Raw genomic sequence first — 16,917 nt, 5'->3', positions numbered from 1 at the left:
CCATCCTGCCTGCTCGCCGCCCCGGCTGCTTTGCGCCTGGCTCTGCTTCGCAGTGTTGTGTCGTGAGCCCGGGCCCCGCTGCCGCCAGCGCCGCTCCCAGCGCGCGCCGGGAGGGCCCTGACCCTGGCCTCTGCTCCCCGCAGGGCCTTCGTCTACCTGAGCAACCTGCTGTACCCCGTCCCCCTGGTGCACCGCGTGGCCGTCGTCAGCGAGAAGGGAGAGGTGAAAGGCTTCCTCCGCGTGGCCGTGCAGGCCACCTCAGGTGTGTGTGGGCGGCCCGGTGGGAGGTCCCCGTGGGCACCCCGAGGTGGCCAGCATGCCACTGGCCTCCATTCAGCCCCCGCCCCTGTGGGCACACCGGCTGCCGGTGCATGGGAGGGCGCTCCAGGGGAAGCCCCCGCCACCCAGCTCTGGGCTCCTTCCTTCCAGACTCTCCTGGGTCGGGTCTTCGGGCCCCCCGACGCCCGACACTGTGTAGGCGGAGCCCACGGGAGCTCGGGGCCCCAGACCCTAGCCTGGTGCAGAGTGGTGCTCCCTCCCAGCTCCCCGCTGCCCCCAAGCCCCCCCCCCGCCCCCCGTGGGTGTGCAGACCCTGGGCCCCGGGAGAGCTCTCAGAGCCTCTCTCCAGCCTCCCCACTGGGCTCCCCTTCAGACCCCCGGCCTCTCTGGAGCCGGCCTCCCTCCCCAGGGCCCATGGGCCCTCCCTCCGCTGCGGGCCTGCAGGCCAAGCCCCCTGGCTGCAGAGGCAGACCCCCTCTGGCTGCCGAGCCCCCTGCCCCTGGCCGCGGCCCCAGGACAGGCAAGCCCCGGAAGGAATGCCTGAGGGCCTGGATTTGCCTCCTTATAAATGGCACCTGTTTGAAGTCTCCTACCCAGCGGAAGTGTCGAAAAATCAGTGCAGGACACAGATGCGAGCCTGCTTACCCGGGCAGGAGGCTGCCTTGTTTGCCCTTGGGCCCCCATCCCGTCCCCGGTGGCCTCGCTCTGTCCCCTCCCATGGCCTGGGTCCCCCAGGGGGTCATACTGCAGAGTGAGCCCCAGACAAGGTGGGGCTGGGCCGCTTCAGAGCATGAGCACCCCCACCGGGGAGGTGTCGGGTCATCGCACCCCACCCGGATGGCCCGGCCACTTCAGGTGGCTCTGGCTGTACCTTTGGGGCCCTTTTGCCAGAGTCTCACTAGCCCATCATTTTCACGGGCTCTTTATAGCACCTCCCTGTCATGTCACGGTGGTGTCACGACCCCAGGACCCTGAACAGGGGTGTTAGGAACATCTGGTGCCACCCTCATTCCTCAGGGGGACCCCGTCCCTGTAGTCTTGGAGGGGCTCGGTCCCCCGGGGGTCTTGGCCCTTTGCAGCCAAGCTGAGCCCCGGGGGAGCCGGTCCCACTGAGTGGCCTGCCCTCTAGGCAGATGCTGTGGACACAGTTGACCCTCCCCGTCTAACCGCTGCAGTGGAGAAGCAGCAGCTTTAAAAAGCTCCAGTGGAAACAAAAAAAAAAAAAAAAAAAAAAGCTCCAGTGGCCACAAAAGTCCCACCTGCCCTGCGAGTCCTGGGCCAGCCCCGGGCCCTCGGCAGCCCGGGTAGAGAGCACAGCAGGCTTTGTCCCCCTGGGGGCCCCAGAAGAGGAGCTTGGAGCCCTAGAGGGTGGTAGAGGCCCCCCAGGGTGCTGTCTAGGCTGCGTGGCTGGAGTCGGGGTTGGGGCGGTGACGGAAGCCGGGTCTGGGGGGACGGGACGGTGCCTCGGGCAGCAGGACAGGATGGGAAACCATGGGATACCCCAGGATGCTGTGAGGGGAGGGGAGTGCACGTGGGGCACGGAGTGAGGGGTGCTCGGGGGCCGTGGAGGGTCCAGGTGGATGATGGTGCGGGCCCGCGAGGGTGGCGGCAGGTGGGCAGTGTGATTCTGGGGGTGAAACCAGGAGGACCCTGTGCTGTGGCCTCTGCCCAGTGAGGCTCTGCGGGAGCGTCTGAGTGTGGGGTGGGTGGGGGTGGCCGGGACCCGGGGGCGGGGGTCGCAAGTGTGGGTTTGAAATGTGGGGTTTGTGGCCGTCAGAGCCAGCTGTCTCGGGGTGCGGCCCCTCCCGGGGCAGCACAGGCTGGGGCCGGTGCCTGGAGGGCAGCCAGTCGTTCTGGAGCTGCGGTTGGCGCCCCGTGGCCCCGTCTCAGGTCAGAGCCTGTTGGGCTGCTGTGCCTCGCCCTGCCTGGCGGCTCAGCCAGGCTCTGCCAAAACCTCCTGCGGGACAGGCAGCGCCCTGACCCCCGGCTCCCTGCCCGTTTCAGCCGACGAAGAGGCCCCCGACTATGGCTCTGGCGTCCGACAGTCCGGCACGGCCAGAATCTCCTTTGACGACCAGCATTTTGAAAAGGTACCGCGGCGGGGTTGGCCTGGCCATCCCACCCGGCCCGACGGCACGCGTCCAGCCCGGGCCCAGGCCAGCTGTGCAGGGGTCTCGGCATACGCGGAGCACTCAGCCCTCCCCGGGGCCCTGGGTCCCCCTGGGGTTCGCTCCCTGGGGCCCGTCCTGTCTCTCTCCGTCTGGTTGTCCTGACGCACTGGGTCTGCCCGTCCCCTCGCCCTGACCCCCCTGGGTCTGTACATGGTTCCTCACCTGGCCCTCGGCTGCAGGCTGGGCCACCGGATGCCAAGACACCTCAGGACCCCCCAAGTGCCCCTTCTCTTGGGCCCTGTGTTTCCACCAGCATCTTTGCCACCCCCGCTGCAACACGCCAGCCATTAGACGAGCCCTCACAATGTCAGCGTTAGGGCTGGGCTGGCCCTGCTCCGCTGCCAAGAAACAAGGAGCTGCCCCTGCCCACTCCTCACTCAGGGGAACCAGTGCTCTCCGCCTGCGCCCTCTGGCCAGGGTGGAGGAGGGGAGGGTCCTGCTCCGTGCCCCCAGGCTGGGCTGAGCTCACAGGAGGCCCTTCCCCTCACTTAAAGGCCCTTTCCTAACTGTCCCCACCTGGCCGCCATCCCCACCTGGCCACCATCCCCACCTGGCCGCTTGTTCCTACCTGACTGCCCATCCCCACCTGGCCACCCATCCCCACCTGTCCCCACCTGGCCGCCTGTCCCCTCTCATCCACCCCCCAGCCACCCGTCCCCACCTGGCTGCCTGTCCCCACCCACCCCCATCTGTCCCCACCTGGCTACCCATCCCCATCTGTCCCCACCTGGCCACCCATCCCCACCTGGCTCCCGTCCCCACCTGGCTGCCCATCCCCACCTGTCCCCACCTGGCCGCCCATCCCCACTTGGCTGCCTATCCGCACCTGTCCCCACCTGACCACTCATCCCCACCCATCCCCACTTGGCCGCCTGTCCCCACCTGGCTGCCTACCCCCACCCGTCCCCACCTGGCTGCCCGTCCCCACCTGGCCACCATTCCCTGCCTGAACTGCTCCCCACCTTCCCCTCTGCAGCCAACACAGGCCACAGCACCCTAGGAGGTTGAGGCCGAGGGAGGTGGGTGCCCATCTAGGCGGGGGCGGGTCTAGAACGCACCCACAGAGGCCCTGGTGGGGCTCTGGGTCGTCCGTGGGTGGGAGCGGCCTCCCCACGAGCAGGCTCCCTCTGACCGGGGCCCCCACCCTCGCAGTTCCAGTCTGAGTCCTGCCCCGTGGTGGGGATGTCCCGCTCGGGGACCTCCCAGGAAGAGCTGCGCATCGTGGAGGGTCAGGGCCAGGGTGCAGACACCGGGCCCTCGGCCGACGAGGTCAACAACAACACCTGCTCAGGTAGGCTGCCCCGCCTGGCCCTGTGTCGCCTGGAGGTCCTGTCCCTCCTGGCCGGGCCCCGATGCCCGGGCTCCCCCAGGTGGGGCCCTCGGAGGTCCTGCCACGTTGCTCTGTCCTTGGCCCCTGGCAGCCGTGCCCCCGGAAGGCCTCCTCCTGGACAGCCCCGAGAAGGCCGCCACAGATGGGCCTCTGGACGCCGCCCTGGACCACCTGCGCCTGGGCAGCACCTTCACCTTCCGCGTGACTGTCCTGCAGGCGTCCAGCATCTCCGCCGAATACGCCGACATTTTCTGCCAGTTCAAGTGAGCCCCGGCGCCACGAGCTGGCTGAGGGACGTGGGCGGGTGGCTCTTGGCACCCCTGGGCGCCCCTGCCGGCCTGTGGTCCCCGCCCCGCGGCCCCGGCCCAGCCAACCTCTCCCCCCTTGCAGCTTCATCCACCGCCACGACGAGGCCTTCTCCACGGAGCCCCTCAAGAACACAGGGAGGGGCCCCCCGCTCGGCTTCTACCACGTCCAGAACGTACGTCCCAAGAGGCCCCTCCCCGCCCCCCGGGGCTTTGTGCGGCCGCCCTGAAGCTGAGCCAAGCTGTGGTCACCGGGCGTCCCAGCTCCTCCCTGCCCCAAGCCACTGCCGTGGGCTGGGCAGCGTCCGGGCATGCACGCGGACACGCAGATCCCCGGGTGTCAGGCCGGGGCTGGGCAGCAGGGGCCCCAGTGGGCTTCTGCCTGGGGCTGGGGGCACCACGGGCAGATGTGCACACGGGGGTCTGGGGTGCCCGGCGTGAAGCTCTCCAGGACGTGTGTCCAGCCAGGCCGTCAGAAGAGCAGGGCCTCGGGGGTGGAGTGGCTTCGAGAGGCGGGAGTGGGGCTGGCCGGCCAGCGGGGAGAGACGTGCCTCAGTGGCCGTGCTGAAAGGCACCAGGGGGGCAGGCCTGGAGTGCCTGCCGGGGCATGTGACACTGGCCCTGAGCACTGTGGCTGCTGGGTGTGGGGCCCGAGCAGGAGGGGCCGCGGAGCAGCCCATGTCGACCCCCTCCTGCCACTTCTCAGCTGGGGCAGACGGCCAGGGAGGGAGACCCCGTGCCGGGCCTCTGCGTCCTGATTTGCCTTCTCCACGAGGACGCAGGCACACTGGACTAGGGCCACCCTGATGCCCTCGTTCTGACTCGGGGTTACCGCTACGAAGACCCAATCTGCACATACGGGTCCCGGGCATTAGAAGTCTGACCTAGGAACCGGGGGCGGGGGACACAGCACAGCCCCTAGCTCTCGGGGTGTGGGCAACGGCCCAGCAAGGGTCACGCCCGGCGCTTTGTGCCGCCTGCAGCCCTGTGTCCTGAAAGGGCACTCTCGGGGTGGGGGGTAGTGGCCCCCGGCGCATATTGGGAGGGGAGGCTGGAAGGACCAGGCGAGGAGCATCCCCCCTTCATGGGCAGAGGTCGGGCCGGGCCGGGGCCTCCAATCCGGTTGTCTGTGGAGGCTGAGCACTGACCTCTGTGACCCTCCTTCCCCTTCCTGACTGTGGCGTGGCCTCGCCCTCCTCCGGCACCGCTCACCCACCAGATCGCAGTGGAGGTGACCAAGTCCTTCATCGAGTACATCAAGAGCCAGCCCATCGTGTTCGAGGTCTTCGGCCACTACCAGCAGCACCCGTTCCCGCCCCTCTGCAAGGATGTGCTCAGGTCAGCAGCCCTGGGGTGGGGTGCGGGGGCGGAGGGTCCTTCCATCTCTCACCCAGCCCCCTGCTGCCCTCCAGGGTGTGGGTCTCTCCACCTCCCACCCTGCCCCAGACAGGCCTGGTGTGGTGGCCGCGCGGCACATGCCTCCCACCTTCCCCACGACGGGGTGGCCGGTTACCCGAGGTCAGCCCAGCAGGACCCAGAGCAAGTCAGAGGCATCCCTTTAGGACCGAGCTGTGAATTTTTTGCTTTTGTTATTAAGATCTTATTTATTTATTTGAGACGGAGAAAGATTGAGATGGGGGGGTTGGACACAGCAAGGGCAGAGGGAGAGGGAGAAGCAGACTCCTCGCAGAGCTGGGCACCGGACGTGGGGCTGGACCCAGGACCCCGGGGTCACGACCTGAGCCAAAGGCAGACGCTCAACCACTGAGCCACCAGGGGCCCCTGAGCAGCGAGTCTCTTAAAGAGGATTGCCGTCTGGACCTCGACCTCGGTGGCCGTGGGCCGTGTCTTAGGGCCAGGGAAGCAGGCACTGGGTCGGAGACGGGGCAGACGACTCCTGCTGCCCCTGAGAACTCCTCTGTAGGGCCCAGCCATTCCGGTCTCCCCGAGGTCTCAGCCCCCAGACAGAGAGACGGCACATCCTTCCGTCTCCCTTGTTCCGTGGGTCCTCCCGGGGGCTCTGAGGGTGGGCTGGGGCATCCCTTGTGCACCCAGGTCGCGGGTAGAAACCACATGGGAGATGCGGGGAGACCTGCAGGTAGGCTTCTGGGGCAGTGGGAGCCTCTTGCTCCATCCGCCCACTCTCAGATGTCCTGTGGGACCCAGGGCTAAGCGGGGCATCCAGGGTGTTGGAGAAGGAAAAGGCCTCGAGGGGTGCTGGTTCCAGGGCGTTTGGGCCCACGAGCCTCGTCTGGCTTCGGGAGCACCAAGGGAGGCTCCATCCTGGAAGTCCCCGGACGGAGACCCGGAGCCAGACCCTGCCCAGTTCTCGTGGCTCGTGGGGTCGCCCTAGGTGGGTCTGGGGTCCGCAGGGGCCCTCCTCCCTGTCCAGGCCGGTGAGGGCCTGAGCCTGGGGCCTTTCCTGGGCCCTGGGAGGCAGGGAGGCCGGCAGGGGTGAGAGCAGGTCGCGCCTTGAGCTCCCCCTGCCAGCCCCTCCCCAGGCTCCAGCTTGGGGTCCCAGAGACAGACCCCCTGCAGCCCCCTCACCCCGGCGCCTGTCTCCCCACAGCCCCCTGAGGCCCTCGCGCCGCCACTTCCCGAGGGTCATGCCGCTGTCCAAGCCAGGTAAGCGGGGCTGTGCCGAGTCCACCCCCGGGGGAGCGAGGAGCCTGTGCTGTCCTGGACGTGTCCCCACCCCGGGCCTCGTCCCTGAGGGGCCCCCAGGACAGCGCGGGCCAGGTTTCCCACCAGCGGGTGCCTCTCCCCTGCCATCCCACAGTGCCTGCCACCAAGCTCAGCACGCTAGCGCGACCCTGCCCTGGGCCCTGCCACTGCAAGTACGACCTGCTGGTCTACTTTGAGATCTGTGAGCTGGAGGCCAACGGCGAGTGAGTCCCCGTGCTGCTGGGGTCAGGGGTCAGGGGACCCCGAGGGGGAGTGGGGGGTGGGGGTGGGGGCCCGGGGTGGCCCATGCATGTGCGTCTGCTGAGCTCCAGGGACTGGATGGCCTCCTCCCCGCCAGAGGGAGGGGCTGCTTTTCCTGCTGGGGTCCGAGGGTTCATCAGGGCGTGGGGGTGTGAGGGGCCCGGGTGGGCGGCCGCGGGGCCTTGCCTCACGCGTCCCTCTGTTCCAGTTACATTCCCGCAGTGGTGGACCACCGTGGCGGGATGCCGTGCATGGGGACCTTCCTGCTGCACCAGGTGCGAAGCCCCCCTGCCCCGCCCACCTCTGCCCCCCACTCTGTGGCCCCGAGGCCATCTGACCATGTCCCCTTCCTCCCGGTGCCCTGCAGGGCATCCAGAGACGGATCACCGTGACGCTGCTGCACGAGACGGGCAGCCACATCCGCTGGAAGGAAGTTCGAGAGCTGGTCGTGGGTGAGTGGGCTGGGCTGGGTGGGCGGGAAGCCCCGGCCCCCCAACTGCACCAACCCCCTGTGCAGGCCGATGCCTGAGTTCTAGCGGCAGCTCTGTCCCTGCTGCTGGGTGACTTTGGCTGAGTCGCTGAGCCACTCTGTGCCGCAGCCCTGGGAGGGAAAGCTTGCGCCAGGGTGGCGATGCCCAGTTTCCAGTTGACGGCCGTGTTAGCTCGCTGCGAGAAAGCGGCCACGCTGGTGCACACAGCCCAGGTGGGCCCTGCCACAGACCTGCAGGCAGGAGGCTGAGGGCGCGCCCCTCCGCGGCCTGTAGGGGACTCCCCGGCGCTCTCCAGCTTGCAGACCCCTCACGCGGCCTCTTCTTGTGAGGACCTAGATCGGGGCCCCTACTCCAGCGTGGCCTCATCTCAGCCAGTTACACCCTGTGTCACCTTCTGAGGCGCTGGGAGTTAGGAACTCAGCACATCCTTTCTTGGCGGGGGAGGTGGCGGGGGCCAGAGTCCGGTCACCACGGATCTGACGTCTCTCCTCCCCAACGTCACGCTCTGAACCCTCTGGTCCACCAGAAACGCTCCTTTGGCTAAGCTGCAAAGAGCCGTCTCCCCAGGTTACAGGCAGGGGCGTGGACAACTGTCCGTCCCTCCCCTGCCCTGGAGCGGATGGATCCCTCCAGAAGCCCCCCCCCGGGCATTTCTGTGGCCAGGAGGGCAGCAGCTTGACGGTGCTGTCCCCGGGGCTCGGAGGAGGGGCCCTGGGGGTGCAGGGGCAGGGACGCGACCAGGAGACCCATCATGCTGCGCCCCGAAGTGCGGGGCTGTAGGCAGTGAGCCCCTGGGGGATCTCGGACACACGCTTCTATCTTACACGCCTTGCATCTATCTCCACAAAAATCCTAAAAGGCTGGAGCGAGCGAGCAAATCCTTATCCTACATGTCGTGTAGGGCAAGTGTGAACCGGACTTAGGAAAAGATTAAAGCACATCCCCAGCCAGCGCACGGGCCAAATGCGAACAGGAGTGCTTGTCCCGTGTTGGGCAGAGGAGGGGTGTTCCTGAAAGGACTCCGGGAGATGCCGGTGCGACCCCCAGGGCCCCGCTCTGGGCTTCCCAAACCAGACCTCCCAGGGGACGGTCTCTGCCTGACGGGGGCCTCCTGGGCGTCACGTTTGGAGTGGGTGGCGCGCCTGGCCGCATCCAACGGGCAGAGAGCCGCTGCTGACACACACGCCCCAGGGGCCGAGGAGGGGTGAGGCTGGCACCTAGGGAGCTCCCTTGCTACAGCTGAGCCCACGGGGCGCCCTACCTCCAGCCATGGGGACATACCCTGGGAGCACTCCCTGGGGAGCCCGCACTTGCCTTCTCCCAGAACCGAGGTGTGGGAAGAAGATTCCAGGAGGTGGGGGCAGGCAGCTCCAGTGAACGTGGACACGGAATCCTGCGGGCCCTGGGCTGTGCCTCACCTCTGTGCCTGGGGGACGGAAGGCCGGGGCTTCCTTATGGCTTCGTGGAGAAGCTTCCTTGGGGACACAGTTAACACTTCCCGGGAAAAAAAAAAAAAAAAAAAAAACTTCTCGGGCAGGAAACGAGCAAATCCGCCAGCGGGAGCCAGCACCCGGGGTGGGCATCACAGGGCTCTGCTGGGGTGTACCCCGCAGAGGCGCTTAGGGCACAGATGGTCCCTCCCTCCCTTACAGTATAAAGACGGAACATTTCTCCCGGGATTTCCTTTCCCAACAAGGGCCTTGTGCATTCTGGGCTGAGCGGTTGGCGCCTCTTGGTGCAAGAGAGAGAGAGAGAGAGATTTGTGGCTGAGGCACTAAGGAGCTCAGGTTGCAGGAGGAGCGATGGCACAGCGGTCCTCTGAGTGCCGGGGCCCAGGTGGGCAGTGCCCCGCCACGGCCTCCCCGTCTGGTGCTCGCGTGGGCGCGTGCGGAGCCGCTTGCCTGACGTGGCCCCACGGTTCCGGAGCCCCGGCTCGGGCAGGGACTGGTGTCCCCATCCGTGCTCCTGGAGGTGACCGCACTGTGGCCTTTCCCGTAGGTCGGATCCGAAACACTCCCGAAACCGATGAGTCCCTGATCGACCCCAACATCTTGTCGCTCAACATCCTCTCCTCCGATTATATCCACCCGGCCCAGGACGACCGGTGAGTCCCCTGGGGCGGCGGTGGGTTCCGTGCCCAGCTCCCCGGAGGCAGGGTCGGGGTCGGGACCCGGGGTGTGTCCTCAGCCCGCCATGCCCACGGCTGACCTGGCTTTGTAAGGTCCAGGATGTGTCCAGCCCCCAGACCCGCGGGCCTTCCTATCTGACGCCTCGGGACCCGGTGCAGGTTGGGGAGGCTCGTGGCCCTGAATTCAGCCCCTTGGTGTGTTTGTCTGCACGTTGTCCCATCACCGGCTCACGCATTTGTCCAGCCTGTTCATCTGGTCACCTGGTGGAGGGGCCGTGGGAGTTGAGGATGGATGAGCTGGCTTCTGTCCTCAGGGGGTTCTGGGGGGCGGGCAGGGGCGTGGGGGCACCATGGGGTGGTGGGCGGACAAGCAGGCCTGGATTTCCCCGGCCACACTGCTGTGGGTGGTCTGGGCCCCTGGCAGGGGTCCTCGGGCTGGGAGTCCCAGGGGCGGCTCGGGGGTGCACGGGTCAGTGGTTCAGCTCTGGGTGGAGTGTGCCCTCCGGGCGCTGCTTGGCACACGTTCCTTGTCACTGGGCTGTTCCTTTCCAAGCTTGCGGTTAATGGCCGAGACCTGGCAGCCTGGGCGTCCCAGCTCCACCGCACCCGGGGCCGTGGACGGGGTGTGCAGGCCCCGACACACCGGCCTTGCTGGGGTTTGCCGGGGGTGGGGACGGGATGTGAGGGGTAGCATCTAGGGCCTGACGGGGGCTGGGGGCAGCTCGGAACTGCTGAGCACTGCCCCCTTGGTGGGGACACGGGCTTGGCTGTGTCTGAGATGCTGCTCTCTCGGGGCTTGGGGAAGCGATGAGGGTGTTCCAGGGTCCCGGACGGCTCTCCCAAGGCAGACCTGGCCTGGAGGGAGGAGCCGAGAGCCGGCCCTTGGAGTCTTCATGGGTTCCTGTGGCCGCGTGCACAGGAAAAAAACATCTTTGAGGGCTGGGTGTGCTCGGAGGGGGCCGGGGGGCCCCACACTTGCAGGGAGAGCCGGCACCCATAAGGATAAAGGGTCCTGGGGTGTCCCGTCCCGTCCCGTCCTCCTGACCCCGGGGCCCAGATGGAGCCTGGGATGGTTGTGGACGCCCTGGGGAATGGGCTGTAGGGGAAGCATCCCCGGTGTGGGCGGCTGGGGGGCCAGCAGTCAGAGACCGGGGAAGGGGGGCAGCTGTGACTGGTTCCAGCCCTGCCCAGGAACCTTCCAGAAGAAAGTCCCCTGCACTTGAGTCCGGGGGAGGGGGGGGTGGCTGCGGGAGGGCCTGTGCCACTGAGGAGGGGTCTGCTGTTGAGTGACCTCAGCATCCCCCTGCCTCTGACCCTTCCTTTGCCCCAGGCATGATTCTTGGGGCCAAAAGGGAGTGGGCGGCAAAAACCCAGGGTGTGGGGGTGAGTGGTTTCCTTCGGGGTCCCCTGCCCTGCGTGCTCTCCCTACACTGAAGACCATCTCCGAGGCGTCCCTTTGTCCCACCAGCCCTGCTGCTGGGGGAGCCCCCGGGGGCCTCGGCTCGGGGCTAAGTCCTGGGCAGCTTAGGAGGCTCCGGCTGGACCTGGGGTCAGCGGGGCTTCGGCTACACGGGCCTCCCCGCCTGGGGCCCCATGGCTGACGGACCTGTGGGATGTCAGGCTGGCCTCGGGCGGCTCCGGGTCGGCCTGTGTCTGAGGCCAGGACTGCCCTGTTCCTCCAGGGGTGGAGGAAGGCCCGTCCGTGGGGTGGGACCACAGAGCTTGCCCACAGCTGCTCTGGCCTCAAGCGTGGCTCCTGCCCATGCTGGGACAGCCCCAGGACAGCGCCGAGCCCCCAGCTTTGCCCCAGAAAAATCTGGGGGACCCTCCCCACCTGGTGACCCAGGCAGGTGCTGCTCTGAGGCTTGACTGGCCAAGCCAGCGGCCCCCCCGCCCCCCGAGGACCTGCCTCCCCCACCCGACCCCGGCTGATGTCCTCGGAGCCCGCCCCGCAACGGGCCGCTTGGGTGGGCCCCTCTCCCCCAGAGACGCTGAGGCTCAGAGCCCCCGGGCTTGGCTTGGGCCGAGGGGCGCGGGCTGTCCACGCGCTTCGCCACGGCCTCAGCTCCTCCTGCTCCGAGGCCCCGCGCTTCGCGGCCTCCCCAGCTCACAGTGGGCCTGCTGCCGCCGAGGACCGCTTCTCCTCGCGCTGCCCCTCCCCGCGCTGCCGCTGCCCCGCTGCCCCGCTGCCCCGCTGCCCTGCCCCGCTGCCCCGCCGCCCCGCCGCCCTCACTAACCTGTAATTGTTTGTGTTTTGCAGGCAGTTTCTTGATTCGGACATGCCTAGGTATCATTTGTGCCCTTGGTTTTATTTTGGCCTTTCTCCCCCAGCCCCACGGCCCTGACATTTAATTTCAGCTTTTTGGATTTCTTCTACTCTCGCTCCCCTTTCCCTCCTGTCTCTCCATCTCCTTTAGTTTTATTTCCTTGGAATACTTTTTTGATTTTCTTTGTTGCTTCCTCTGCCCACCCCGCCTTCCCTCCTGGCTGAGTCCCCTCCGCCCATACTCTTGATTTTGGCTGCTTTGGTAGTTTCCCGCCCCTCCTAGACGCTGGCTGGCCTCCCGCTCCTCCTGCCCCCGAGCCTGGCCGCGCCCCGCGCTGACCCCACCCCCGCCGGAGCGGGAGCAGGTGCCCACTGCATGCAGGCCGGCGGCCAGGCCCCGCTCCCTGCCAGGTGAAAGAGGAAAGAGGGGGCGGGGGGCCGTGGGGGGCCCAGGACGGGAAGGCAGACGGGAACCAGCCCAGCCAGGGACCTCCACGCTCTGCACCTTCCAACCCTGGGCTGGCGGTTCCGGCTGCACTCCTGGCCTCGGCCGCCACACACCCTTTAGGGAAGTAGGGGGGCCGTTACGCTGTGAAGGGCCCGGTCGGTCTCTGGGCTCAGTCCGGTGGTCCCAGGCCCAGCGCCCCCCGGAGGCATGGCTTCCTGGGCAGGGGACCGCCTCCCCGCCTCAAGTGGGGCCCCTGCCCATGCCTGTGGGGTGTGGGGTGCAGGGGGCAGTGAGGCCCTGGGTGCGGACGGCCTCAGCGTCCCTAATGGAGACCGTCGTGAGACTCCAGTCTCTTCTGAGCAGAGGGTCGAGGTCATCTCCTTCGGGGTCGTGTGGATTGTGGTCAGAGCTCCGTGCCGGTGGTCCTGCAGGTCAGCCTTCAGTTTGGAAGGATGGAGTGAGCATTTGGAAGGTCCAGCAAGTGTCTGAGTCTTTAGGCTGCGTGGACAGGGACGAGGGTGGGGCTTGCTCCTGTGGAAGGAGCCCCAGCATGGGTGGGGGCACGACACGACCTCGGGGTCATGGCTGTGATGTCACCGTCACCGGGAGCGCACCGAGGTTCCTGCTGCTGTGACCCCAAGGGCATGCACGTACGTGCGCCTGTGTGTTGGATGCGGGTTTTCCCGAGGCTGCTGCCCACCCTCCCCGGGGGCCCTGCCCGGGGTAACGGGTGGACGGGGCAGCTCCCGCGCAGGGCACAGCCACGTGGGCACAGAGCAGGGAGCTGCCTCCAGGCAGTGGAGCGGGCTCACGGGGGAGGCCCGGTGGGGAGCTGGGCTGCCCGAGGCCGTCGTCCCCTTGCTCGGGTGCATCCGCCGGACGGGGCCCACGTCAAGGGCTGTTTCCTGGGCAGTGGACGCCTCCAGGTCCCTCCGTGTGATTGCTTGGGGTGTGGGCGTTCAGGTCTGCGTCTCCACAGCCAGTGCGGTAGCCTCGAGGGTGGCTCGCGGGTCCCTGCACCCCACCCCCGCACATGCCTCCAGGAGGCTTTGGGGCAAAGCGGGACGAGACCCCGTGGCCAGGAGGTGGCGCCAGGGAAGGAACGGGAACCGATTTTCCTCTTCAGCCCCCAACACCATGAGGCCCTCACCCCTGCACCCAGGCAGGGGCTTCCCCACGAGGGCTCGCTGGCCCCAGGGGGCTTGGCCTGTACGAGGAGGCCCAGGGCACTGAGGGGAAGGGGGCGGCGGCAGGGAGCCCCCATGGGGGCCAGCCTGGGCCCCAGAAGACGGTGGGCTGTGGCGCAGGGCGGGTCTGGTCCCAGGTGGGCGGAGTGGGGCGGGGACCCGGGTGGGCGGGACCGGGCGGCCCAGCTGTGCCCCGGGGTCAGTGCCCCAGGCTGGCCATGTGCGTGTGGACAGGTGGCAGGGGCTTCTGGAACCTCATTTTCCTTCCCCCTCGGAAAGGGGATAACCCAGCCCCTGCCCGAAGTTGCTGGGACACAAATGGGTGATTCGTGAAAAGCGCTTGGCAGACCTGCTTGCACACAGTTGTATAAACGCGCTCATGTGGTCACTGACCCCTTACCCCTCACCCCTGCCACTTACCCTCACCTCCTCATCCCCTCACCCCCACTCCCTTACCCCCTTACCCCCTCGTCCCCTCACCCCTTCATCCCCAAATCTATCTCACCCCACATCCCTCCTCCCTTCGCTGCATCTCCTTTCCCCTTCACCCCTTCACCCCTCACCCCTCACTACTCTCCCTTCACTCCTGTATCCCCTCATCCCCTAACCCGCATCCCCACCCCTTTATCCTTTTACCCCCTCACCCCTTTACCCCTTATCCCCTCACCCCCTCACCCCTTCACCCCCTCACACCTCACCCCTTCACCCTCCTCACCCCCTCGTCCCCTCACCCCTTCATCCCCAAATCTATCTCCTCACCCTACATCCCTCCTCCCTTCACTGCATCCCCTTACCCCTTCACCCCTCACCCCCTCACTACTCACCCTTCCTCCCGTATCCCCTCATCCCCTAACCTCCATCTCCACCCCTTCATCCCTTCATTCCCTCACCCCTTTACCCCTTGTCCCCTCACCCCTCACCCCCTCACCCCCTCATCCCCTCACTACTTACCCTTCACTCCCATATCCCCTCATCCCTTAACCCACATCCCCACCCCTTCATCCCTTCACCCCTTTACCCCTCCCCCCTTACCCCTCACCCCTTTACCTCACCCCTTATTCCCTCACCCCCTCACCCCTCACCCCCTCATCCCCTCACTACTCTCCCTTCACTCCCGTATCCCCTCATCCCCTAACCCGCATCCCCACCCCTTCATCCCTTCACCCCTTGTCCCCTCACCCCTCACCCCCTCACCCCCTCATCCCCTCACTACTTACCCTTCACTCCCATATCCCCTCATCCCTTAACCCACATCCCCACCCCTTCATCCCTTCACTCCTTTACCCCTCCCCCCTTTACCCCTCCCCCCTTTACCTCACCCCTTATCCCCTCACCCCCTCACCCCTCACCCCCTCAGTCCCGTAACCTCACTTCTCCATCCCTTCTGGTCTGAGGACTCTGTTGCTGTGCAGTGGGGGACGCCACAAAGCCATGTACGTGTGGACATCGGTGCAGGATCATCCCCGAGGCCAGGGTGCGAGCCCATCCCCCTGCTCTTAGCTGTGGGGTCCTGCTGAGCACGAGGTTTAATTTTCAGATTCTAATGAATCCGTTTGCCTCAGGAGGCCCAGCCTGCCTGCCCCCGACACTTGTCACAAGGGCTGGGGACCAGTCACAGCACAGTTGCCTAAATGTGCGTTTTGAGGCCGTGTGCGGTCGGCGTGCCAGAGTCGCGTGTGGAACGACCGGGCGGTGCCCTCCACTCACCCCCGCCCTGGCCACCGGCTGAGACCAGCACCTGCCCCACCTGAGCTCTGCGGGGACACGCGCAGGTGCTCAGCCCGTTAGGTTAGGCCGGGCAGACGTGGCTCCCGCGGAACAATGTGAGGGGACACGAACCCCCCCTGTTCTGGCCGGTGGGGCCACTGAAGCTTTCTGAGCAAGAATCAGCATGGAAAAAACATTTACGGCCTATGATGTTTTTTTTCTTTGCCAACAAAACCTTTTAAGTGTGTTTTCAGTTTTTCCCACGTGGGTCCTCACTTGTCAGATCGAGCTCCGTGCCCCAGAGTGGAGTCGGGGTCCCGCTCCTGGGCCCCCGCTACCCGACCCTTGTGGCTGGAGGGGGAGTCAGCACAGAGGCCTCCCAGCGGTTCGGAGGCAAGATGTTGGAGGTGGCGCAGGGGAGGGCTGCCTGGGTCCCAGGCCCCGCAGTCGGCTGCGGGAGGAATCGTGCAGGAGGATGTTGTCCTTCCCGAGGGAGGGTCCGGCAGGAACCCCGAGGCCCTGCCGTGGGCACAGTCGTGCCCTGCCTGCCGCAGCCGGTCCCGGGGAAGGGCCGAGCACCGGGAGCTGTGCGCAGGGCATCGCTGGATGAGGGACACTCGGGGCCTGGCCTGACGGGGCCTGGACCTGAAGGGTCTGCGGGATGGGGGCGGCCCAGAGCATGGTGAGCGCCAGGGCGAGCTCAGGCCGTCCACTCACCAGGTGGCCCCACCCCAGTGTCTACCCCAGTGCGTCTGGGGTGGGGCCTGAGGATCTGCTCTGTGAGCAACTCGGTGCTCCCGAGTGGCGCTGCTGCTTCGGGTCCAGGGACCCCATGCACGCCCCCCTAGAGTCGTATCTAAGGGACGGGCTGCGTGTCACGTGGGGCCGGAGGGGTTGCTGTGGGGAGTGGGGCTCCCTTCCCTGGAGATCTGGACAGTCCTGTCCCTGCTCACGCGTGGGCTTCCTGGCCCTGCACCCTGGCTCTGGCTCTGGGTGGCCATGGGGCAGCAAGCAGTGGTCCCTGCTATGTCCTGCGGGCTCAGCACTGCCCGTGGCTGCGTAGGTCCTGCGTGGGGGGCCTGCCACTCGCCACCCCTCCCTACCCTAAGCACACCCGCTGTCGTCGGTGAGTCCTCTATCTCTGCAGAGGCTTCAGGGGCTCAGGAGTGTTGTTGAGGGTGGGGCTCCCGGCCTGACCCCCGTGACCGTGTGTGCCGTGGCGGGCTGTAGGCCAAGGGCTGTTCTGCAGGAGCAGCACGGGGCTGGGGGCAGACCTGTGTTTGGCACAGCCTGTGGGCAGCATCGCGGCTGTGCCAGGTCAGACCCCGGCCCCCTCGGCACCCGGGGAATGGCGCAGTGAGAGGCGCCATCCTGGGCTGTGGACACGGGCCCGAGAGGGGCCCCACCCACCGCCCTACCCCACCTCACACGTGAGACCCACAGGTTCTGGTTGTCGGACAGATCCTGGGTCACTGGGGTCTCATCAGGGCAAAAGCCACGTCCCAGCTTGGCTGAGGGCCTCTTGGCTGAGAGCATCTCCAGAGGCCCTGGGGGAGTGAGCCTCGTGGGCAGGTGGGCCCCTTTCTCACAGCCCCCGCCAGTTCGGGCACAGCCCATCGGTCCTGGGCGAGGCCCCTGGCTGAGCCCTGGGTTTTGGGGTGGCCTGACTGGGCCGAGCAC

General features: G+C 67.0%; 1 protein-coding gene across 19 annotated transcripts in view; it reads left to right on the top strand.

Annotated features, from left to right (window-relative positions):
- Nucleotides 1-16,917, top strand: part of KIF1A (kinesin family member 1A) — an 89,524-nt gene that overhangs the window by 60,109 nt on the left and 12,498 nt on the right. For 11 of the 19 annotated variants that reach the window (XM_072797000.1, XM_072796999.1, XM_072797001.1 and 8 more), the window contains 11 exons: nt 144-262; nt 2,284-2,369; nt 3,603-3,741; nt 3,872-4,043; nt 4,171-4,261; nt 5,305-5,423; nt 6,655-6,710; nt 6,865-6,973; nt 7,219-7,285; nt 7,378-7,462; nt 9,500-9,605. In XM_072797000.1, coding sequence (XP_072653101.1) covers nt 144-262; nt 2,284-2,369; nt 3,603-3,741; nt 3,872-4,043; nt 4,171-4,261; nt 5,305-5,423; nt 6,655-6,710; nt 6,865-6,973; nt 7,219-7,285; nt 7,378-7,462; nt 9,500-9,605 — 1,149 coding nt within the window. Of the gene's footprint in view, nt 1-143; nt 263-2,283; nt 2,370-3,602; nt 3,742-3,871; nt 4,044-4,170; nt 4,262-5,304; nt 5,424-6,654; nt 6,711-6,864; nt 6,974-7,218; nt 7,286-7,377; nt 7,463-9,499; nt 9,606-11,889; nt 11,917-16,917 lie in introns of all 19 variants that reach the window. The other 8 variants (XM_072796998.1, XM_072796989.1, XM_072796988.1 and 5 more) reach the window with 1 other exon arrangement.

The sequence above is a fragment of the Canis lupus genome, chromosome 24, assembly GCF_048164855.1.
Source record: "Canis lupus baileyi chromosome 24, mCanLup2.hap1, whole genome shotgun sequence".
Taxonomy (NCBI): domain Eukaryota; kingdom Metazoa; phylum Chordata; class Mammalia; order Carnivora; family Canidae; genus Canis; species Canis lupus.
This window is presented reverse-complemented; position numbering and strand designations above follow the sequence as displayed.